This window comes from Microcaecilia unicolor, chromosome 10, assembly GCF_901765095.1.
Source record: "Microcaecilia unicolor chromosome 10, aMicUni1.1, whole genome shotgun sequence".
NCBI classification, from domain to species: Eukaryota; Metazoa; Chordata; class Amphibia; order Gymnophiona; family Siphonopidae; genus Microcaecilia; species Microcaecilia unicolor.
The window spans coordinates 213,234,902-213,253,555 of record NC_044040.1 but is presented as its reverse complement, the minus strand read 5'-3'; the positions used below and the strand labels follow the sequence as shown (position 1 = coordinate 213,253,555).

The window sequence follows — 18,654 nt, the reverse complement described above, 5'->3', positions numbered from 1 at the left end:
CTTTGTTTTTCTGCTAGGCATTTGTGACCTGAATTGGCCACTGTTGGAAACAGGATGCTGGGCTTGATGGACCTTTGGTCTGTCCCAGTATGGCAACACGTATGTACTTATGTGCTTGGGATTCTGAATGGAATCTTGCTACTCTTTGAGGTTCTACATGGAATGTTGCTACACTTTGAAATTCTGCATAGAATCTTGTTATTCTTTAGAATTCTAGAATCTTGCTACTCTTTGGGGTTCTACGTGGAATGTTGCTTTTCTTTGTTTTTCTGCTAGGCATTTGTGACCTGAATTGGCCACTGTTGGAAACAGGATGCTGGGCTTGATGGACCTTTGGTCTGTCTCAGTATAGCAATACTTACGTACTTATGTTCTGCCCTATTTATGCCCTAATTGCATTTGTGCATAATAGAACTTACACATAGAACAGCGTTTTCATGGCATTTCCCATATATGGAAGCTTGATAGTAATAGCTCAATATTACTGCTAGAGATCTTGGTGGACATTTTCAGACCTAGTGTCCATGAGATGAGAGCTAGTGGGCTTTGCTGTGGCTTCACTAATTAAAAACACTAGATACCAGGGACCCCTGGTAAGCTCAGAGAGTGGGTCAGGTGGCAGGGTGGCAGAGGTCTTGTGGCCTAAGGGCAATTTTAGAGGGCTTTGAGCCCTGGTGGGGGGGGGGGGGGGGTAGTGTCTGGGGAGGATGGGTGTGTTTGATGTTAGGAGTGGGGTGGGATGATGGCAAGGGTGCTTTGTTGTGTTGACTGGGTGGATGTTGGATAATGATGGATGTGCTTTGCTGTGCTGATGGAGGGTTTAGGTGATGGTGGGGAGGGGGCTACTTACTCTGGCAGGGAAAATTAGGAAAGCTGGCATCAGGTTGGGAATGTGAATGGGGGAGGGTGCCGATGCTGGGATTGGGGAGCAGCAATTTTAGAAAGCTGCTCCCACTTCTATGTGGAAGAGGGAAGTACTTTTTTTTTTGTTAACCATGTCTAGTTATCAAAGATCACTTTTCCCTCTGCATGAAGAAAGGCTGGAACACAGAGCCCTGCTCTTCTCGGAGTAAAATAGTATGGGAATGCTACACGTCCTGACTTGGAAGTTTGAATCCCCTTCTTCGCATCCTTTGTTAAAATTTGCCCACAGTGGGTTTAGTAACTTGTCAAGGAGTGTCAGTGGGCTTTGAACCCTGGTTTTTGTGGTCCTCAGCCCACTCCTCTCAGCACTAGGCTACCAGCATGCCCTTCCCTTTATCACATCTCCGATCCATATTATTGGTATGATATATTCCAGAATCCCTGATCTAAATAATGCTAGATAATGCCATATTGTACTATTGTTACCAAATAAGAACCACGTAAGTCTCTTCAAGAGTTCCTTCAACTTACAAAGCTGATATCATAAGAACCTGGGGACCACCAGACCCACCAGCATAGGAAGAGAGGATGCTGCTTGGACCTTGCTCATAATCTTCTACCTGCTCTCTAAGGCACTGCAAGAATTCCCCTGGTACTTTTGCTAATTTTGCTGAACGTTCAGCTACCTTAGATGGTTCTTTATGTCCTGAATGTCAGTTCCTTGGAGTTGGACACAGTAATGTTATGATGTAGGAATAAAAGGCAATGACCCAGCCAATGAACTGCACTCCGAGAAAGACCTGGCAGCAGTATAATGAGTCTCTTATTCAAGCTAGATTGAAAGAAGTTCATCCCCTTTGGACAAGAATCCTTGTACACGGCACACGCATTGATTATATGAAGCGGTAAATATATTCCATTGTTTAAGGAGGATGTTGTGGCAAAAAGCCAACATGCCCCATTAACCACACATACAGCTGGGCTCGATTGCCAGGCATGAAACCAGCCACCTCTCTCAAGCTAAATTTGGAAAGATATGTTTTGCAATAATGAGGTGCATAAGAATATGCCTGAGTGCCATGGCTTTATTTTCCTTAAAGGATTGCATTAAAAAAATTATTGGGTTTCAGCTTTCAAATCTAATTGCTAAAGTTTGAAAGCGGGAGATGCTTATTGCCAAGTTTTGTTTTAGAGACTGTCGTGTCTTGGCTACCTGTGTGATATACCAGGTTTAGTCCTTTCCAATACAGAGAAAGCCCAGTGCTCTGAACTACAAAGCCCTTGTGCAATTAAAAAAGTTTCACACTGGCTTTCCAAGGTAGTGTCTAGCGAAAAAAAATTAGGGGGATAAATATCCAGCCAGTGATGGTCAGCAATATTGTGGCTGCTGCTGGCTATCCCTGGATATTCAGTGCCGGCCTATACAGCTGGCTAACGCTTATGCGGTTAAGTTCACTATTCAGCTTTTAACCGCATAAGGTAAACTGCATCAAAATAGGACTCCGTTTTCTGTGGTCCTATTTATGAGGTTACTTTATGCAGTTAAGCGCTGAGGCATAAGTGCAGACTCCGCCCCCATAATGTCCATAATTTAGCTTAAGAGTGGAGGAGTAGCCTAGTAGTTAGTGCAGTGGACTTTGATCCTGGGGAACTGAGTTCATTCCCACTGCAGCTCCCTGTGATTCTGGGCAAGTCACTTAACCCTCCACTGTCCCTGGTACAAAATAAGTACCTGAATATATGTAAACCGCTTTGAATGTAGTTACAAAAACCTCAGAAAGGCGGTATATCAAGTCCCAGTTCCCTTTCCCTATTTGAGATTCTACATGGAATGTTGCTACTATCCGAAGTTCTATTGCTACTATTTGAAGATTCTACATTGAATGTTGCTAGTGGAGGAGTAGCCTAGTGGTTAGTGCAGTGGAACATGGAATGTTCCTACTATTTGAGATTCTGTTGCTGCTGTTTGAGATTCTACATGAAATGTTGCTGCTATTGGAGATTCTAGATGAAATGTTGCTACTATTGAGATTCTGTTGCTACTATTTGAGATTCTACATGGAATGTTGCTATTCCACTAGCAACATTCCATGTAGAAGCCTGCCCTTGTAGATCAGCAACGCGGCCACGCAGGCTTCTGTTTCTGTGAGTCTGACATCCTGCACGTACGTGCAGGATGTCAGACTCACAGAAACAGAAGCCTGTGCGGCCGCATTGCTGATCTGCAAGGGCAGGCTTCTACATGGAATGTTGCTAGTGAAGGAGTAGCCTAGTGGTTAGTGCAGTGGACTTTGATCCTGGGGAACTGGGTTCGATTCCCACTGCAGCTCCTTGTGATTCTTGGCAAGCCACTTAACCCTTCATTGCCCCGTTACAAAATAAGTACCTGAATATATGTAAACCACTTTGAATGTAGTTGCAAAAACCTCAGAAAGGCAGTATATCAAGTCCCATTTCCCTTCCCTTCCCTTTAAGCATTAAGAGGGAGATTCTGTATATGGCTCCTAAAAAATCAGTGCCGACTAAGCATAGTCTATAATTGCCTAGATTTAGGTACCATACCGAGGGCACTCGGGTTATCTATCAGTCGCCTGTGTGGAACCATGTCAAAGGCTTTACCAAAATCCAAGTACACCACATGTAGCGCCCTTCCCGTGTCCAACTGTTTGATCACCCAGTCAAAGAAATCAATCAGATTTGTTTGACACGACCTGCCCCTAGTGAAGCCATGCTGCCTCGGGTCCTGCAGTGCATTCGATTCAAGAGACCTCACGATCCTCCGCTTTAGAAGCGTTTCTATTAGTTTACTCACCACCGAGGTCAGACTGACAGGTCTGTAATTCCCAACCTCCTCCTTACTTCCGCTCTTGTGCGGAGGGACCACATTCGCCCTTTTCCAGTCCTCCGGGACCACTCCAGACTCTAAGGAAGCATTGAAGAGGTCTGTCAGCGGAGCCACCAGAACCATCTCCAAGTTCCTTGAGTACCCTCGGATGTATCCCATCAGACCACATCACTTTTTCTACTTTTAGTTTAGCTAGCTCCTCATGAACACAATCAGTCCCAGTCTGCCACACATCCATCCCCCTTAGCGTTTGTTTTCTGCGGTCCTACCCCCCCCCCCCTGGCCTTTCATCCGTGAACACAGAACAGAAATAATTGTTCGGCAGTTCAGCTTTATCCTTATCAGCTTCTACATCTTCCTCCCCCTCACAATGCTATTTTGGCACTTCCTCCTGTCACTTACATATCTGAATACGTCTTGTCCCTCAATTTTACCATCTCTGCTATCTTTTCTTCCATTTGCCTCTCTGCTTTCCTTACAGCTTCGCTTAGCTTTTCCAGCAATTTATGCCTGTCTTCCTCTTTCTGAGTCCTCTTGTAACTTTTGAAGGCTAATCTTATTTCCCTGCATTCGAGAACAAGTTCAGCTTTCTTTTCATCTTACCTCTTATGTAATTTCCTAACATAAAGGTTTGTCGCCTTTAAAATAGCTCCTTTCAGTTTCTCCCACTGCTGTTCTTCTTCCTTCAGCTGTTCCCATCCAACCAACTCTTCCTTGAGAAATTCCCCCATCTTGGCAAACTTTGTTCTTTTGAAATCTAGGACCTTCAATCTCGAATAAGCTTCTCCCCCTTGTCATAATATTGAAACCATACCATTCAGTGATCACTAGATGCCAAATGATGTTAAAACATAAAAAGTTAGGAATAGGTAAATAAATATCTATAGAATACACCATTGAAATGTATCCTTCTGATTTATATTCATTGGCAAAAATGAGGTCACTATTTTTAAACCACACGATATACCATTAGTTTTATTAAATTTGTAAAATCTATCAAGCCCACCATCCTGTCTCTGATGCCAGCCAATCCAGGTCACAAATCTGATAGGATCCCCAATGATCCATTTCTTACCTCTCATAAGCAGAGAAAAGTGCTGGCTAACCATGGTTTATGGGCTTTCCCACCAGAAACCTGTTTAAGCCATTTTTGAATGGCCTTGAGTACATCTTTGGGCAACAAATTCCACAGCTTAATTCTCTGTTGAGTGAACAATGACTGTCTCCTATGGGTTTCATGGAGTGTCTCTTCATCTTTCCACATCTGAAAGTAGACATCCTTTACCCATTTACCCTTTCCACTTCACGCATTATTTATAGACCTCTACCACCTCTTCTCAGCCTTCTCTAAACTTAATCTGGTCTATATCTTTTTTTGAGATGGGGCAAGTACAACTGTTCACAGAGCTGAAGGTGCAGTTGCACTAGGGATCAATACAGTTTTGTTCTCCATTCCTTTTGGAATAATTCCTAATATCTTGTTTGCATTTTTGGCCATCACTGATAACAAAGTGGAAGTAGCCAGGCTGACCTAAAGAAGTGATGAATGTGGAAGAGGTTTACCCTTGCAGGCACCATGCAGATAGAAGGTTAATTTATAACAGGGTGTCATGGGTTGGTGCCTACAGAGGTGCAAATGTTTTTTTGATATAAGAAGGCACTTTTTTCTCGTTATAAAATAGTAGATGCACATTTATGCAGGTACATGCATCGATAAAGGTATTTTATAATCTACATTCACTTCACCCAGACTCTGCCCTTTGCACGCCCAATCATGTTGTCATTTACACCAATTGGTATTTTATGAGTCATTTACACAAACTTGAGACCATGTGATTCAGGAATGACTTTATAAAATTACTTCTGCAATCCAATGCAGACTGTTCAGAAGTTCTGCAGGTTCCCACAAGAACCTCAATTTCTTTGAGATTTGCACAAAAATCACTCTCTGGTTGGCAGTCTGCTCAGCTTATGCTATTTCATCTGGATGAGTTCCGTAATGTTCAAACATAGGGACAAGACACAAGTTATATGACCTCCTTTCCCTGAAGGAGTTCCGAATGATAATAGTCTTTCTGTTGTGTTGTTTCTAGACGAGAAGGAGAAGGCTTACGCATCTACTGGGATAAACTGCGTGAGCCATCATTTCTGTCCCGTTGGAACCCATGGTCCGTTGATGTTCCATATACCACATTCACTGAACATCCAATGAAGAACTGCAGTGAGAAATTCACCACCATTTGCCAGGTAATACACATCATTCATAGTGGTGACCCACAACAGCAGTCATGGAAACCCTTATTCATTGCACTGAGAGATTTCTTTCACACCTGTCGTGTTGAGCTAGTTTGCAGAGGGAATTATGCCAATGGATTCAGCCAGCTAACTCCTTCTTAGCAAGCTAGATCTGTTTGAAATTTCACTCCTCAAAGTCATTCCCAAGGGGTGTTATGAAGGGCAACGATGCACACCTGGCCATGTTGGGGAACTATCTGTATTACAAACAAAAATAAGGGAAATTTAAGGAAATTCTTAAATTTCCCATTTTCACATCCCCATTTATAGAAGAGAAGCAGAAAGCAAATAAAAATAAGTAAAAAGAAGGCCAAACAATTAACCCTTTAACATCAGATTATGATTGACAAAGCCCATCCCGCTTCTACAGCCAAGCACTACTCACGGTCAGCCAGATGTTCCACCAGTCAGCAAAACTTTCTCCAGATGTTCTGGTTCCAAAATGCATTCTTAGGGGGGAATTCTAAAGTTCACTTTTTTACCTCACCTTGATCTCCCGTGGGATTCCGAGACATGCAGGATCTGGGTACCCGCAGGTTGCTGAATCCTGCCTAAAAAGGCACAGGAAAAAGCTAGGGTTATTTTACCACCTCGGAGCATCGAGCTGCAAAGCCGTGGCCTGATGCTCCCAGACCAACTGGGAGCATCAAGCCGCAGGGCTGGGTCCCCCTCTCCCCGATCAAGCCCTCCTTCCCAAGCAAAACCCCCTCTGGCCTTGGACTCACCTCTAACAATACCCCCTGCCCCCATCCCCCACAGGGGCTACTTGTCACAGCATTAGTGGTCCAGTGAGGGAGAGTCCGGGGGGTCCCAAGGGTCTTCAGGCAGGACCGATGCCCGTTCGCTCCTGCTCCATCCAGTGCCACTCTCCAAATGGCAATTTCCATATAAGGATCTTGGTACCCCTAGGGCATCATTTGGAGAGTGGCGCTGAATAAGGCAGGAGTGATTGGGCATTGCTCCAAAGACCACTTTGACCCCCCAGGATTTGTCCTGAGAGCGGAGGTTATGGGTGGGGACATACGGGGAGAGGAGGGTAGAGAGGTAATGGGGGGCTGCAGATTGAGTGCACTTGAAGGTCAATAGGAGAAGCTTGAACTGTATACGGTAGCGGATCGGGAGCCAGTGAAGCGACTCGAGGAGAGGGGTGATATGAGAGTATCGGTTCACGCGGTAGATAAGACGTGCGGCGGAATTTTGGACAGATTGGAGGGGGGATAGGTGGCTAAGCGGGAGACCAGTGAGGAGAAGGTTGCATTAGTCAAGACGAGAGCTGAGAGTAGATAACTATATAGTACTTGAGTGTAATGTGTGCAGAACTTCGAAGCTACATGACTTTCATCCTTTCAGGATGATTTCCTCACAAACGACAACTTTTTTTTTTTTTTCAATGATTTTTATTGATAACAAATTCAAGCTACCAACAGAGCTATGCAACACAGTTAAATATTATTTGTGCGCTATCAAACATTATGTAATTTAATTAATCCCTGCCCTCCCTCCCACGACCCACCTCCATGGTAACTAATTAACGAATTAACTGATAGTGTCAATAGGGATGTAAAAATTAAGTGGCCAGCAATTGCCTTCTCGCTGATGGGTGTAAAGTGGCCCAGAAGGTACTCCAAGTCTGTTGTAAACGTCTCCCTTCCTCCGAGTCCAACGCTCGGGCTCCGCATCGCTCAAGCTTTGACAAATCAATCATAAGGATTCTCCATTGGGTGAAAGTGGGGCCTGTCTGATCCATCCAAGTATTCAAGACCACTTTCTTGCCCAACAGAACTGCTCGTTGCAAAAACCTCCGGTAACCCGGCAATGACGGTTTAGCATATTTATACACATCAAATAGAGTCAGCGGCTGTAACACAGTCTTTCTTTTCCATTGTGTCCAAACCGCTTCATGTATCTGTCTCCAGAAGCTCTGTGCTCTAGAACAGGACCAAAACATGTGCCCCAGCGTGGCTCGTGCAGAAGCACATCTTGGGCAGCGTCCTGTGGATCCAAAACCCGCTCTCTGGGCTCTGTATGGCGATATATACAGGCGAAGCACAAATTTACCGTATTTTTCGGACTATAAGACGCACCAGACCATAAGACGCACATAGGTTTTAGAGGAGGGAAATAGGAAAAAAAAGTTTTGCTTTTTCCCTCCTCTAAAACCTAGGTGCTCCGGTGCGTCTTGTCCGAATCCCTCCCTCCAAGTTCGGGATCGCCCTGGTGGTCTAGTGACGTCGGGGCAGGAAAGAGCCCCCTCTTTCCTGCCCAGCGCGCTGCTCTCCATCCTCCTGTATGCACTGCTGCCTGACGGTCTCGGCGAGATTCAAAATGGCTGCCGAGAATTGAAGTCTCGGCGGCCATTTTGAATCTCGCCGAGACCGTCAGGCTGCATACAGGAGGATGGAGAGCAGCGCGCTGGGCAGGAAAGAGGGGGCTCTTTCCTGCCCCGACGTCACTAGACCACCAGGGAAGATCGCGTGAGTAAGGGGAGAAGTGGTGACAGGGCCGGGGGGAGGGCGATCCCGAACTCGGAGGGAGGGAGGGAGGGTTGGCGGGCGGCCTGCCTGCCTGCCAGCCAGCCAGCCAAATCTCTACCTACGGACTATAAGACGCACCCCCCATTTTCCTCCCAAATTTGGGGGGACAAAAGTGCGTCTTATAGTCCGAAAAATACGGTATATTGTAGTTCCCAATGTCTTGTGAAAGCAAAACTGTGTAGGATAGTTAACAAAAAGCTTTGTATCACGTTGTCCGATATTTCTACACCCAGATCTGCCGACCAGTCCCGTGCTCGCTTCTTATAGTCTGTGTCCTCTGTCATGTCTAACAAGTGTCTATGATGATACTTTAAGGGGACTTCATTTTGAGATCCCAGCGTCAAGGCTGTACTGAGAATGTCTTGTACATCCTCACTTAGGTTAATCCAGCCTACCGATGTTGCATAATGTTTCACCTGCATGTAGGCAAACCAATCCGAAGCTGGTAATGAGTATTCTCTTTGCATGTCCGTGAAAGACTGAAGTTGTCCTTCTTCTGTTACCAATTGATATAAAAAGCGAATGCCATTACTATGCCAACGAGCTAAAACTGCTGAGGTCATACCGACCGGAAAGTCTGGGTTATGATATAGTGACAAAAAAGGTGAAGAACTTGCCGAGAAGCCTTGTCGTTTACAGAGCCATTTCCAGGCTGCCCGAGCTGAAAACACAAACGGGTTATCAGAAATCTTGATATCTGTCCTATGTTGAGTAGAGTGTAACAAACGACAACTTTTATGTGATGAATGAAACCCTTAAACTGCTCCTCCAGTTACCCCCTTTATACCTGTTGTAATATACATGTCAAGACTTGGTTCTTTGACATTGGCATTGGCTTGCGGGGCAGCTCTGCATTGCTTCTGGCATCAGAACTTCAGCCAGAATGGAATATTGGTGGCTGTCTGCTCACGGGATAGACAGATAGATGTTCATGATTAATTCCTCAGGGTTGGAAAGTAGGATGTAGTCCAGAGGTTCTCAAGCTTGGTCCTGGAGGCACCCCAGCCAGTCTCAGGTTTTCAGGATATCCAAAATAAATATTCATGAGAGAGATTTGCATGCCATGGAGGCAGTGCATGCAAATCTCTCTCATGAATATTCATTGTGGATAACCTGAAAATCTGACTAGCTGGGGTGCCTCCAGGACCAGGTTTGGGAACCACTGATATGGTCAACAAAAACACTGTTAAAGCATGAGATATCATTTGCTCTGTGAGCTTGTAATTGGTCACAGGTAAAAATGGGCTTAAGTCTAGCCATCTCTAATAAAGCCAGCGTTCTTGCCAGTGAGTAACTTTCTGAAAATTCACCGCTTTGGGAACCATGTTAGGCTGTATTGCAGGGGTGCTCAATGTTGGTCCATGAGGTCTACAACCCAGTTGAGTGTTCAGGATTTATATAAGAACATAAGAGTAGCTATACTGGGTCAGACCAATGGTCCATCTAGCCCAGTATCCTGTTTTCAAAACAGTGGCTAAGCCAGGTCACAAGTACCTGGCAGAAACCCAAATCGTGGCAACACTCCATACTACAAATCCCAGGGCAAGCAGTTGCTTCACTTGTCTGTCTCAATAGCAGACTATGGACTTTTCCTCCAGAAATTTGTCCATTTTTTAAAACCCAGATACGCTAACTGCTGTTACCACATCCTCCGGCAAAGAGTTCCAGAGCTTAACTATTGTTGAGTGCAAAAATATCTCCTCCTATTTGTTTTGAAAATATTTCCATGTAACTTCCATGAGTGTCCCCTAGTCTTTGTATTTTTGGAACAAGTAAAAAATCGATTTACATAGTAACATAGTAGATGACGGCAGAAAAAGACCTGTACGGTCCATCCAGTCTGCCCAACAAGACAACTCATATGTGCTACTTTTTGTGTATATCCTACTTTGATTTGTACCTGTGCTCTTCAGGGCACAGACCGTATAAGTCTGCCCAGCACTATCCCCGCCTCCCAACCACCAGCCCCGGCACAGACCGTATAAGTCTGCCCAGCACTATCCCTGCCTCCCAACCACCAGCCCCGCCTCCCACCACCGGCTCTGGCACAGACCGTATAAGTCTGCCCAGCACTATCCCCGCCTCCCAACCACCAGCCCTTCTACTCATTCTACACCACTCAGGATTTTGTAGACCTCAATCATATCTCCCCTCAGTCATCTCTTTTCCAAGCTGAAGAGCCTTAACCTCTTTAGCCTTTCCTCATACGAGAGGAGTTCCATCCCCTTTATCAATTTGGTCGCTCTTCTTTGAACCTTTTCTAATTCCGCTATGCATTATGGTATTCTTTCACCGACTCCAAGCAAGACAATCTTGTAGCTCAACTTCAAAACTTTCGCAATAGTTGCGGGGTTCTGACAGCCAATGCATTTCAGGAACATGGGGCTGCGGAACTTTGGTCAGGATAATTTCAGGCAGACTGGATGAAAACTATCAAGAGCATCATAATCTCATCATGAGAAGCTAGTGAGCATACGATTACTAATATAACTTATCCTATAATGCTTAGCAGAGGAGCTTTCCTTCAAGTTCAATCTGTGATATAATTTGCTTTCATAGAGAGAGAAACATGCTTTTCGGCACATACTTGAGGGCTGACGTTTTCACCATGGCCTCAAGCAGCCATCTTGAAAATCTAGAATAACTCATTAGCTTCAAGAAACACAAATCTTCAGAGCAGCATCATGAAACTTATGCACCGTCCCGCTGTGATTTTGATGAAATTGACTCACTTCTGCCAACAAGGTTACTCATCTGGTGGATTTGCTCTGTTCAGTTTCAACCTTCTCTTGCTGCGTGGATGCAAAGTCAAGAGAAATGTCACAGTTTTGCCATTTCCCGTAGTGAGTGAGGAGAGGCAGAAGCTGAGGTTTTTCTAGGAGTTAAAGGCCTGCATTGTGTTTCTTATATGGGCAGACAGAGACGGGGTTAGAGAGAGCCTGGTGGCTTGCGGGATAAGCCGATACCATATACTCTCATGCGGCTGCCAACTAGCGTCTGAAGCTAACGTTTACATGCAAGGATGAATGGATAACTGTTCATCGCTTGAGCTCTACAAGCCATGTGCAGAAGGTGTTGCTGCCTCCTACCTTGTCTCAGTCATTTTTCTCATTAGCTGTGAAAGCAAGCCAAGGGCTTTGCTGAAAAATGAAATGTTTTCCCTGGCAGGGGTACAAGAGGAGAGGAACAAAGCATTACCATTGTACATCTTTTGTTACAGATGTAATAGAAGTAGCCCCTTTCCGCAGTAATTAACACAAGGCCTTAAAGCCATGTCTTATCACACGGATAAGTGAAATCTATTTGTATTCTTTTCATTGTACAGTATTTTCCTGAACTGCCCTTAGGAAAGTTATTCAAATCTCCCCGCAGCTACTGTCACAGGCAATATGAATACTGGGGGAAACGTATAAACATTGCAACGGAGAAAATGATTTATTTATTTATTGCATTTGTATCCCACATTTTCCCACCTCTTTGCAGACTCAATGTGGCTTACAATACATCATGAATAGTGGAAATACATAAGAAAATAGACATTTAGTATTACATAAGGACCTTGGGTAACATGATAGTGATAAAGCATGATAGTAGTGTGTCAAGTAAATATCGTAAGGCAATTCTGGATATGTGTGTTGGAGTTCACACATATCCACATGACGGCAAATTAGACTATATGGCTTATCAACTCAATCTACTATCCATTCCTTTCCCTTAGAAGACCGTATGTGCTTGTCCAACTTCCTTGAATTCAGATATAGTCTTCATCTCCAGCACCTTCACAGGAGGCCGTTCCATGCATTTACCAACCTTTCTGTTGAGAAGTATTTCCTTAGATTACTCCTGAGTCGGCCCCTTTCAGCTTCATCCTATGTCCCCTCTTTCCAGAACTTCCTTTCAATTGAAAGAGACTCACCTCCTGTGCATGTATGCCGCAGTGGTATTTACATGTCTCTAACTTATTTATCACATTTCTACCCCACATTTTCCCACGTGTTTGCAGGCTCAATGTGGCTTACAATAAACCAAAAAGGCTATCGCCAGTCCAGTAGTTATACAATTACAATATATTGTGGAAGTCAGCGAGGATAGAAAGAACAAGGTAAAACAGAGAAAAGTGGGAAGGGTAAGAGAGTCCAAAATGGTCCATTTGTATGCTGTTTTGAAGGACTTTAGGATTTATGTTGGATCCTGGTGGTAAGCCTTCCCGAATAGGCTGGTCTTGAGTAATTTCCTGAAGTTGACATGGTTTCGAGTAGTTTCCTGGCAGAACATTAAAAATACTTACTCTTACCTTTCCTTGTACAAAGCTGGTAGCATCTTCACTTGAATCAAACACAGATAAGGTCTTCATAACATTCTGTTCCAGCCAATCCCAATGTTTAATTATCTCCTCTCTGCTAGCTCCGCATACAATGGACCAGTTGATCTGGGAGTCAGGAGTCTGATGTAAAATTCGAAAGGGAGCTACTTTAGCAGTAGAGTCCAAGACAGCATCAACTGTGCCCACCAAAAGACCTGTCAGCCCGCCGCTCTCCTCCCTGTAGCCTCTTCTCCTCTGCAGGATGAAGTACTCGTTGCATTTCTCCGTCACCCATAGCTTCAAGGCATTCTTGAGCAGCACCTCCTTGGGTTTCAACCACATCTTGCCAGCCCCTGCTCATCGCCCTGGGGGAAGAAGGAGGGAGAGGTGGGGGAGTCCCACGCCACCTCTCTACAGCTCCTCTCCGGGGATGCCTTTACGCGTTCACCACCCAGCCCCTAACATATCTCTCCTCTGCTGCCTTTCTTTCAAAGTATACGTATTGAGAACATTTTTCTGTCCCTATATACTTTAAGATGACGATCACTGACCATTTTAGTAGCCATTCTCTGGACTGACTCCATCCTGTTCATACCAGAGACTTATACAGAGGACTACACACCGAACCCTTGCTTACTCTTTAACATGAGGTGGAAAAAGGGATTCTAGTACAATTGGGGGGGGGGGGGGGTTGAAACATGTGAGCTAAATGGTAAAAATAAATAACTAAGGGCCCCTTTTTACTAAGTCGCGGTAGGCTCTACACATGGCCAACGTGCGGCAAAACGGACTTACCGCCCGACTACCACATGCCTTTTGCGGTAATTTCATTTTTGGGCGCTTGTCTGAAAAATAATTTTTATTTTTGGACATGCATAGTGGACACGCGCAGGTCATTTCCATGCAGATTCTTGACCACTAGGTCTATGGCTGGCGGTAAGGTCAGACACCCAAAATGGACGCGCAGCAATTTTGATTTTGCCGCACGACCATTTTCAGCAAAAATGTTTAAAAGGCATTTTTGGTGCGTGCGCTGAAAAATATTTCTGCGCATGCCCAAAACCCGCGCCTACACTACCTCAAGCCACTTTTTACTGCGGCTTAGTAAAAGGACCCTTAAATAAATGAGCAGTAATCGACCAGACCCTCTGGTGGGGAACACACTGATTTTTGACTCTGGATGCCATGTAAGACTGAATTACCCTGACCAAAACCAAGAAAAGAAGAAACGTATCCAGAGGGTGCATATGGGGGTCATGATTTTCCACAGAATCATATTTAGTTTGCGTGTACAGGGAAAGTCTCTGTGAAAATGGGGGCCCATAATTTTTTTTAGAAGGTTGTGCAGACAGGAATTGTTGAGGGTTCAATACCATGAAACTGTCTCTTTTCTTTCTAGTTCACAAACTAGTGGTCAGGAGAGAGATGGAGACTAATAGACAGAAGCTTTGCAAAGGCAACTGTTTCCATCTAGTGATTTTCGCACATTTCACCCCACCCCCAATGAAAAGAGACCTGAAGGACAGATCCAATGCAGGCCCCTGTGCTGAAGAGAAGAAGCAGATTCACAGGAGCATTTAGCTCTAAGGAGGAGATGAGGGCCTGTCAGTGTATCACAGAGAGACAGTTAAATCCAGCCTGTTCTGGGGAGACTTTTGATGTTTTTCACTCCCTTCCCCTACCCCCCACCCCTCCCCGCTCCATTTAAATGCAGCAGCAGCACCGAGGAGAGAGTAAAAGACTCCGAAAAATAGACCAGAATACAGAGAACACATGTAGAGATATTAAAAAGCATGAAAAACGCTTAGATAGGTTCATGGTTCATCTCGCTTAGACTATTGCAACTTACTACTACTACTACTTAACATTTCTAAAGCGCTACTAGGGTTACGCAGCGCTGTACAATTTAACATAGAAGGACAGTCCCTGCTCAAAGAGCTTACAATCTAAAGGACACGTGAACAGTCAGATAGGGGCAGACAAATTGGGGCAGTCTGGAATTCCTGAAAGGTAAGAGTTAGGCGCCGAAAGCAGCATTGAAGAGGTGGGCTTTAAGCAAAGACTTGAAGATGGGCAGGGAGGGGGCTTGGCGTAAGGGCTCAGGAAGGTTGTTCCAAGCATAGGGTGAGGCGAGGCAGAATGAGCGGAGCCTGGAGTTTGCGGTGGTGGAGAAGGGTACTGAGAGGAGGGATTTGCAACTTGCTTCTTACAGGTCTCCCACTTAGCCATCTCTCTCCTCTTCAATCTGTTCAAAATTCTGCTGCACGACTAATATTCCGCCAGTGTCATTATGCTCATATTAGCCCTCTCCTCAAGTCACTTCACTGGCTTCCTATCCGTTTCCGCATACAGTTCAAACTCCTCTTATTTACCTATAAGTGCATTCACTCTGCAGCTCCTCAGCACCTCTCCACTCTTATCTCTCCCTACATTCCTCCCCGGGAACTCCGTTCACTGGGTAAATCTCTCTTACCTGCACCCTTCTCCTCCACCATAACTCCAGACTCCGTTCCTTTTATCTTGCTGCACCATATGCCTGGAATAGACTTCCTGAGCCGGTACGTCAAGCTTCATCTCTGGCCGTCTTCAAATCTAAGCTAAAAGCCCACCTTTTGATGCTGCTTTTAACTCCTAACCCTTATTCACTTGTTCAGAACCCTTATTTTATCATCCTCACTTTAATATTCCCTTATCTCTTGTTTGTCCTGTTTGTCTGTCCTAATTAGATTGTAAGCTCTGTCGAGCAGGGACTGTCTCTTCATGTTCAAGTGTACAGCGCTGCGTACGTGTAGTAGCGCTATAGAAATGATAAGTAGTAGTAGTAGTAAACCAACCCAACTCCACTTCTGATCACAGTCTGAACCCCCTAAGAGCATCACTCGCTCTTCCAATGAGAAGCAACACGAAACAGTATAATTAATATAACAGAAATGTTCACATTGTTTTACCAACCAGCACAGAAACATGAAACATTGTAGAGAAAACTCCTGTACAGCCCGCTGACTGTCTCATGTTTATTTTATTTTCCCTCAGCTGGATATCTTCACTACTCAGCTGGTACAAGCCGTTCAGAACGCCCACGCGAAGAACCCTGTCCCTGGAAGAGCCAACGGAGCTTTGGTCTTAAACCAGCCTATTCTCATTGAGACGTATACGGGGTGGATGGCCTACATCGGAAACCGGAACAAACTTGGCTACTCGCTTGCCCGGGGTAGTGTGGGCTTTTGAAATACGTTTTCCATTTTGGCCAAACTCAAAATGAGCATCTTTAGGGCATTTCTATAACTGGGCGCCTGCGGTTGCGTGCACTTTGCATGTCTAACTGCTGAGAAAATTGACATCTACATGCATAATTGCAATATGCACTATCCTATAAGATAACACCAAGGGCCTTAGTGCATAACTGCAATGGGATGTACACATGGGTGGAGAATGGGAGGGGCATAGGTATGTCTCCAACTTGCGCACATACTCGCATTGCGTGGCACACTTAGGCGCGTTCATTTTTGCCGCCCACTGACTTCTTGTAAGTGATATTACCAGTGGCGTACCAAGGGGGGGGGGCGGTCTGCCCCGGGTGCACGCCGCTGGGGGGGGGGGGGGTGCCGTGCGCCTGTTGGCTTTGCTCGTTCCGTGCTCCCTCTGCCCCAGAACAGGTTACTTCCTGCAGAGGGAGCATGGAACGAGCAAAGCCGACAGGCGCGCAGCACCCCCCCCCCCAGCAGGTAAAAATGCACCCGGGGGGGGGGATGTTCTTTCGCCGGGGGGGGGGGTCACGCTGCACCCGGGGGGGGGGGGTGCATCGGCGATCCGCCCTGGGTGTCAGCCACCCTAGGATATCACCCAAATGTAGGTGCGTCAATTTGGATTTATGCAAGTATTCTATGACGGCATCGTGGTGCAAAGATGCTGTTTTAGAATTGGTGCTCATCGTGCAGCATCGACACGCCTAACTGGAGACGCCAAGTTATAGAAATTCCCCCAATTGTCCGTTCTTTTTTTTTTTTGTTGTTGTTTGTGTTTTAAAAGCATTGTGATGAGTTCTTATCATTATTTCCTTGTATGAATATAGTGGGGTCGATATTCAGCTGGTAGTATAGAGCGTTTTTTTGACCACCGTCAGTGTTGTGCCACGGAATTCAATACCAGGGCCATGTCCAAGTACAGACGTAAAAGTTTTAGGTTTGCGGAGCCGGTTAAGTGCGATATTTATGGCCCTACTTATGCAGTGACTTTGGCTACTTAAGAGCTGAATATCGACATTTAACCAGCCAAGTGCTTAGTCTGCTTCTGGAACGTCCCCAAAATAGCTGGTTTTGTGTTAGGCGTAACTGGTTAGGTGCCACTGAAAATTAGCATTTTGCCCCGTACAAATGCCAGGAGCCATTTCTTGCATGTTAAATCGCTTTGAATATCAACCCCAATATTTCTTTCTATAATAGTTGATCTCTGTGCAAGAAGGTCTCCACGTGCTCAGTCCCAGGAGGCACTTCATGCTGCACGAAATATTGGTTTCCAGATCTGACCTTTGCTCTCTCGACAGCATTGATTTTGTAAGTCGCATGTGTGCCAACCCTGAAACATCTCTGCTTCTACTGATCTCAAACTTGAAAGGCTACGCCATGTTTTAAATGACTGAACACTTGGAGAATAAGAACATAAGTGTCGCCATACTGGGACAGGCCGGAGGTCCACCAAGCCCAGAATCCTGTTTCCAACAGTGGCCAATGCAGGTTGCAAGTACCTGGCAAGATCCCAAAACAGTACAATACATTTTATGCTGCTTATCCCAGAATTAAGCAGTGGATTTTCCCCAAGTCCATGTTAATAATGGCCTATGGACATTTCTTTTAGGAAGCTAGCCAAACCTCTTTTAAACCCTGCTAAGCTAACGGCTTTTACCACATTCTCTGGCAACGAATTCTAGATTTAATTACACGTTGAGTGAAGAAATTTTTTGCGTGCCCCCTAGTCCTAGTATTTTTGGAAAGAGTAAGCAAGCTATTTGCGTCTACTCGTGACAAGACTCTTAGGGAGTCTTTTAAAAAGGTGCAGTAGCATTTTTAGTATATACTAATTATTAGTGTGTGCTAAACACTAGCATTGCCCATAGGAATATATGGGTATGTCTAGCGTTTAGTGCACGCTTATTTTTAGCATGCACTAAAAACGCTAGCGTGCATTTGTAAAAGGCCCACTTAAATTGAGAGGGCAGGAAGGTGCCTATTTTCAGCTTATTTTATAAAGTCACATGGGGGTCAGTGTTCATCCAGTGCTGGTCAGCGTTTTTTTAAATGCTGGCCACTGCTGGCTGAATTTGACCCAGATATTTAGTGTCCGTACAGGTACCAGGAGTGAATATCCGTGTTTCAGACAGCCGCCAGAAGTTACCCAGGTACTGTTGATATTAAAAGACGGTGTCTAGGTAGCCTTTTTTTCTGTCCTAGTTTAACTGGGCGCTGCCTCTGAACATCCTCGGTGCCCACAGAACTCCTGACACTAACTGGAAAGTGCCAGAGCAGTGAATCAGTGTTGCTGGAAATCTGTATTGGATCCTGTGAGGAGGAGTTATCAAGGTTGGAAATGCCTCTATCCAGATGATGTATTTTGAAAATCGACCCCATAGTGAATAGAAGCCTAAATTAAGGAGCCTCAGTTGTAGGCATCTAAGGTTAGGAAAGGTTTATAAAATTAGACACCTAAATTTTGAAGACTGAGTTGCCTAAACTTAGGAATCTTTTTGTTTTTAAATATTGGCCTGTAAGACTTCAGACTGTTATTTTGTTTTTCTCTCTAGTAATCTAGAAAACAGA

The 18,654-nt window shown here is 44.9% G+C and overlaps 1 protein-coding gene across 1 annotated transcript in view; it reads left to right on the top strand.

The window, feature by feature from the left end:
- TPRG1 (tumor protein p63 regulated 1) overlaps positions 1 to 16,378 on the top strand; it is a 110,452-nt gene extending 94,074 nt beyond the window's left edge. The window contains exons 5-6 of the mRNA XM_030216403.1: positions 5,803 to 5,956; positions 15,875 to 16,378. Coding sequence (XP_030072263.1) covers positions 5,803 to 5,956; positions 15,875 to 16,069 — 349 coding nt within the window. The 3' untranslated portion in view covers positions 16,070 to 16,378. The remainder of the gene's footprint in view (positions 1 to 5,802; positions 5,957 to 15,874) is intronic.
- The last annotated feature ends 2,276 nt before the right edge of the window (positions 16,379 to 18,654 follow it).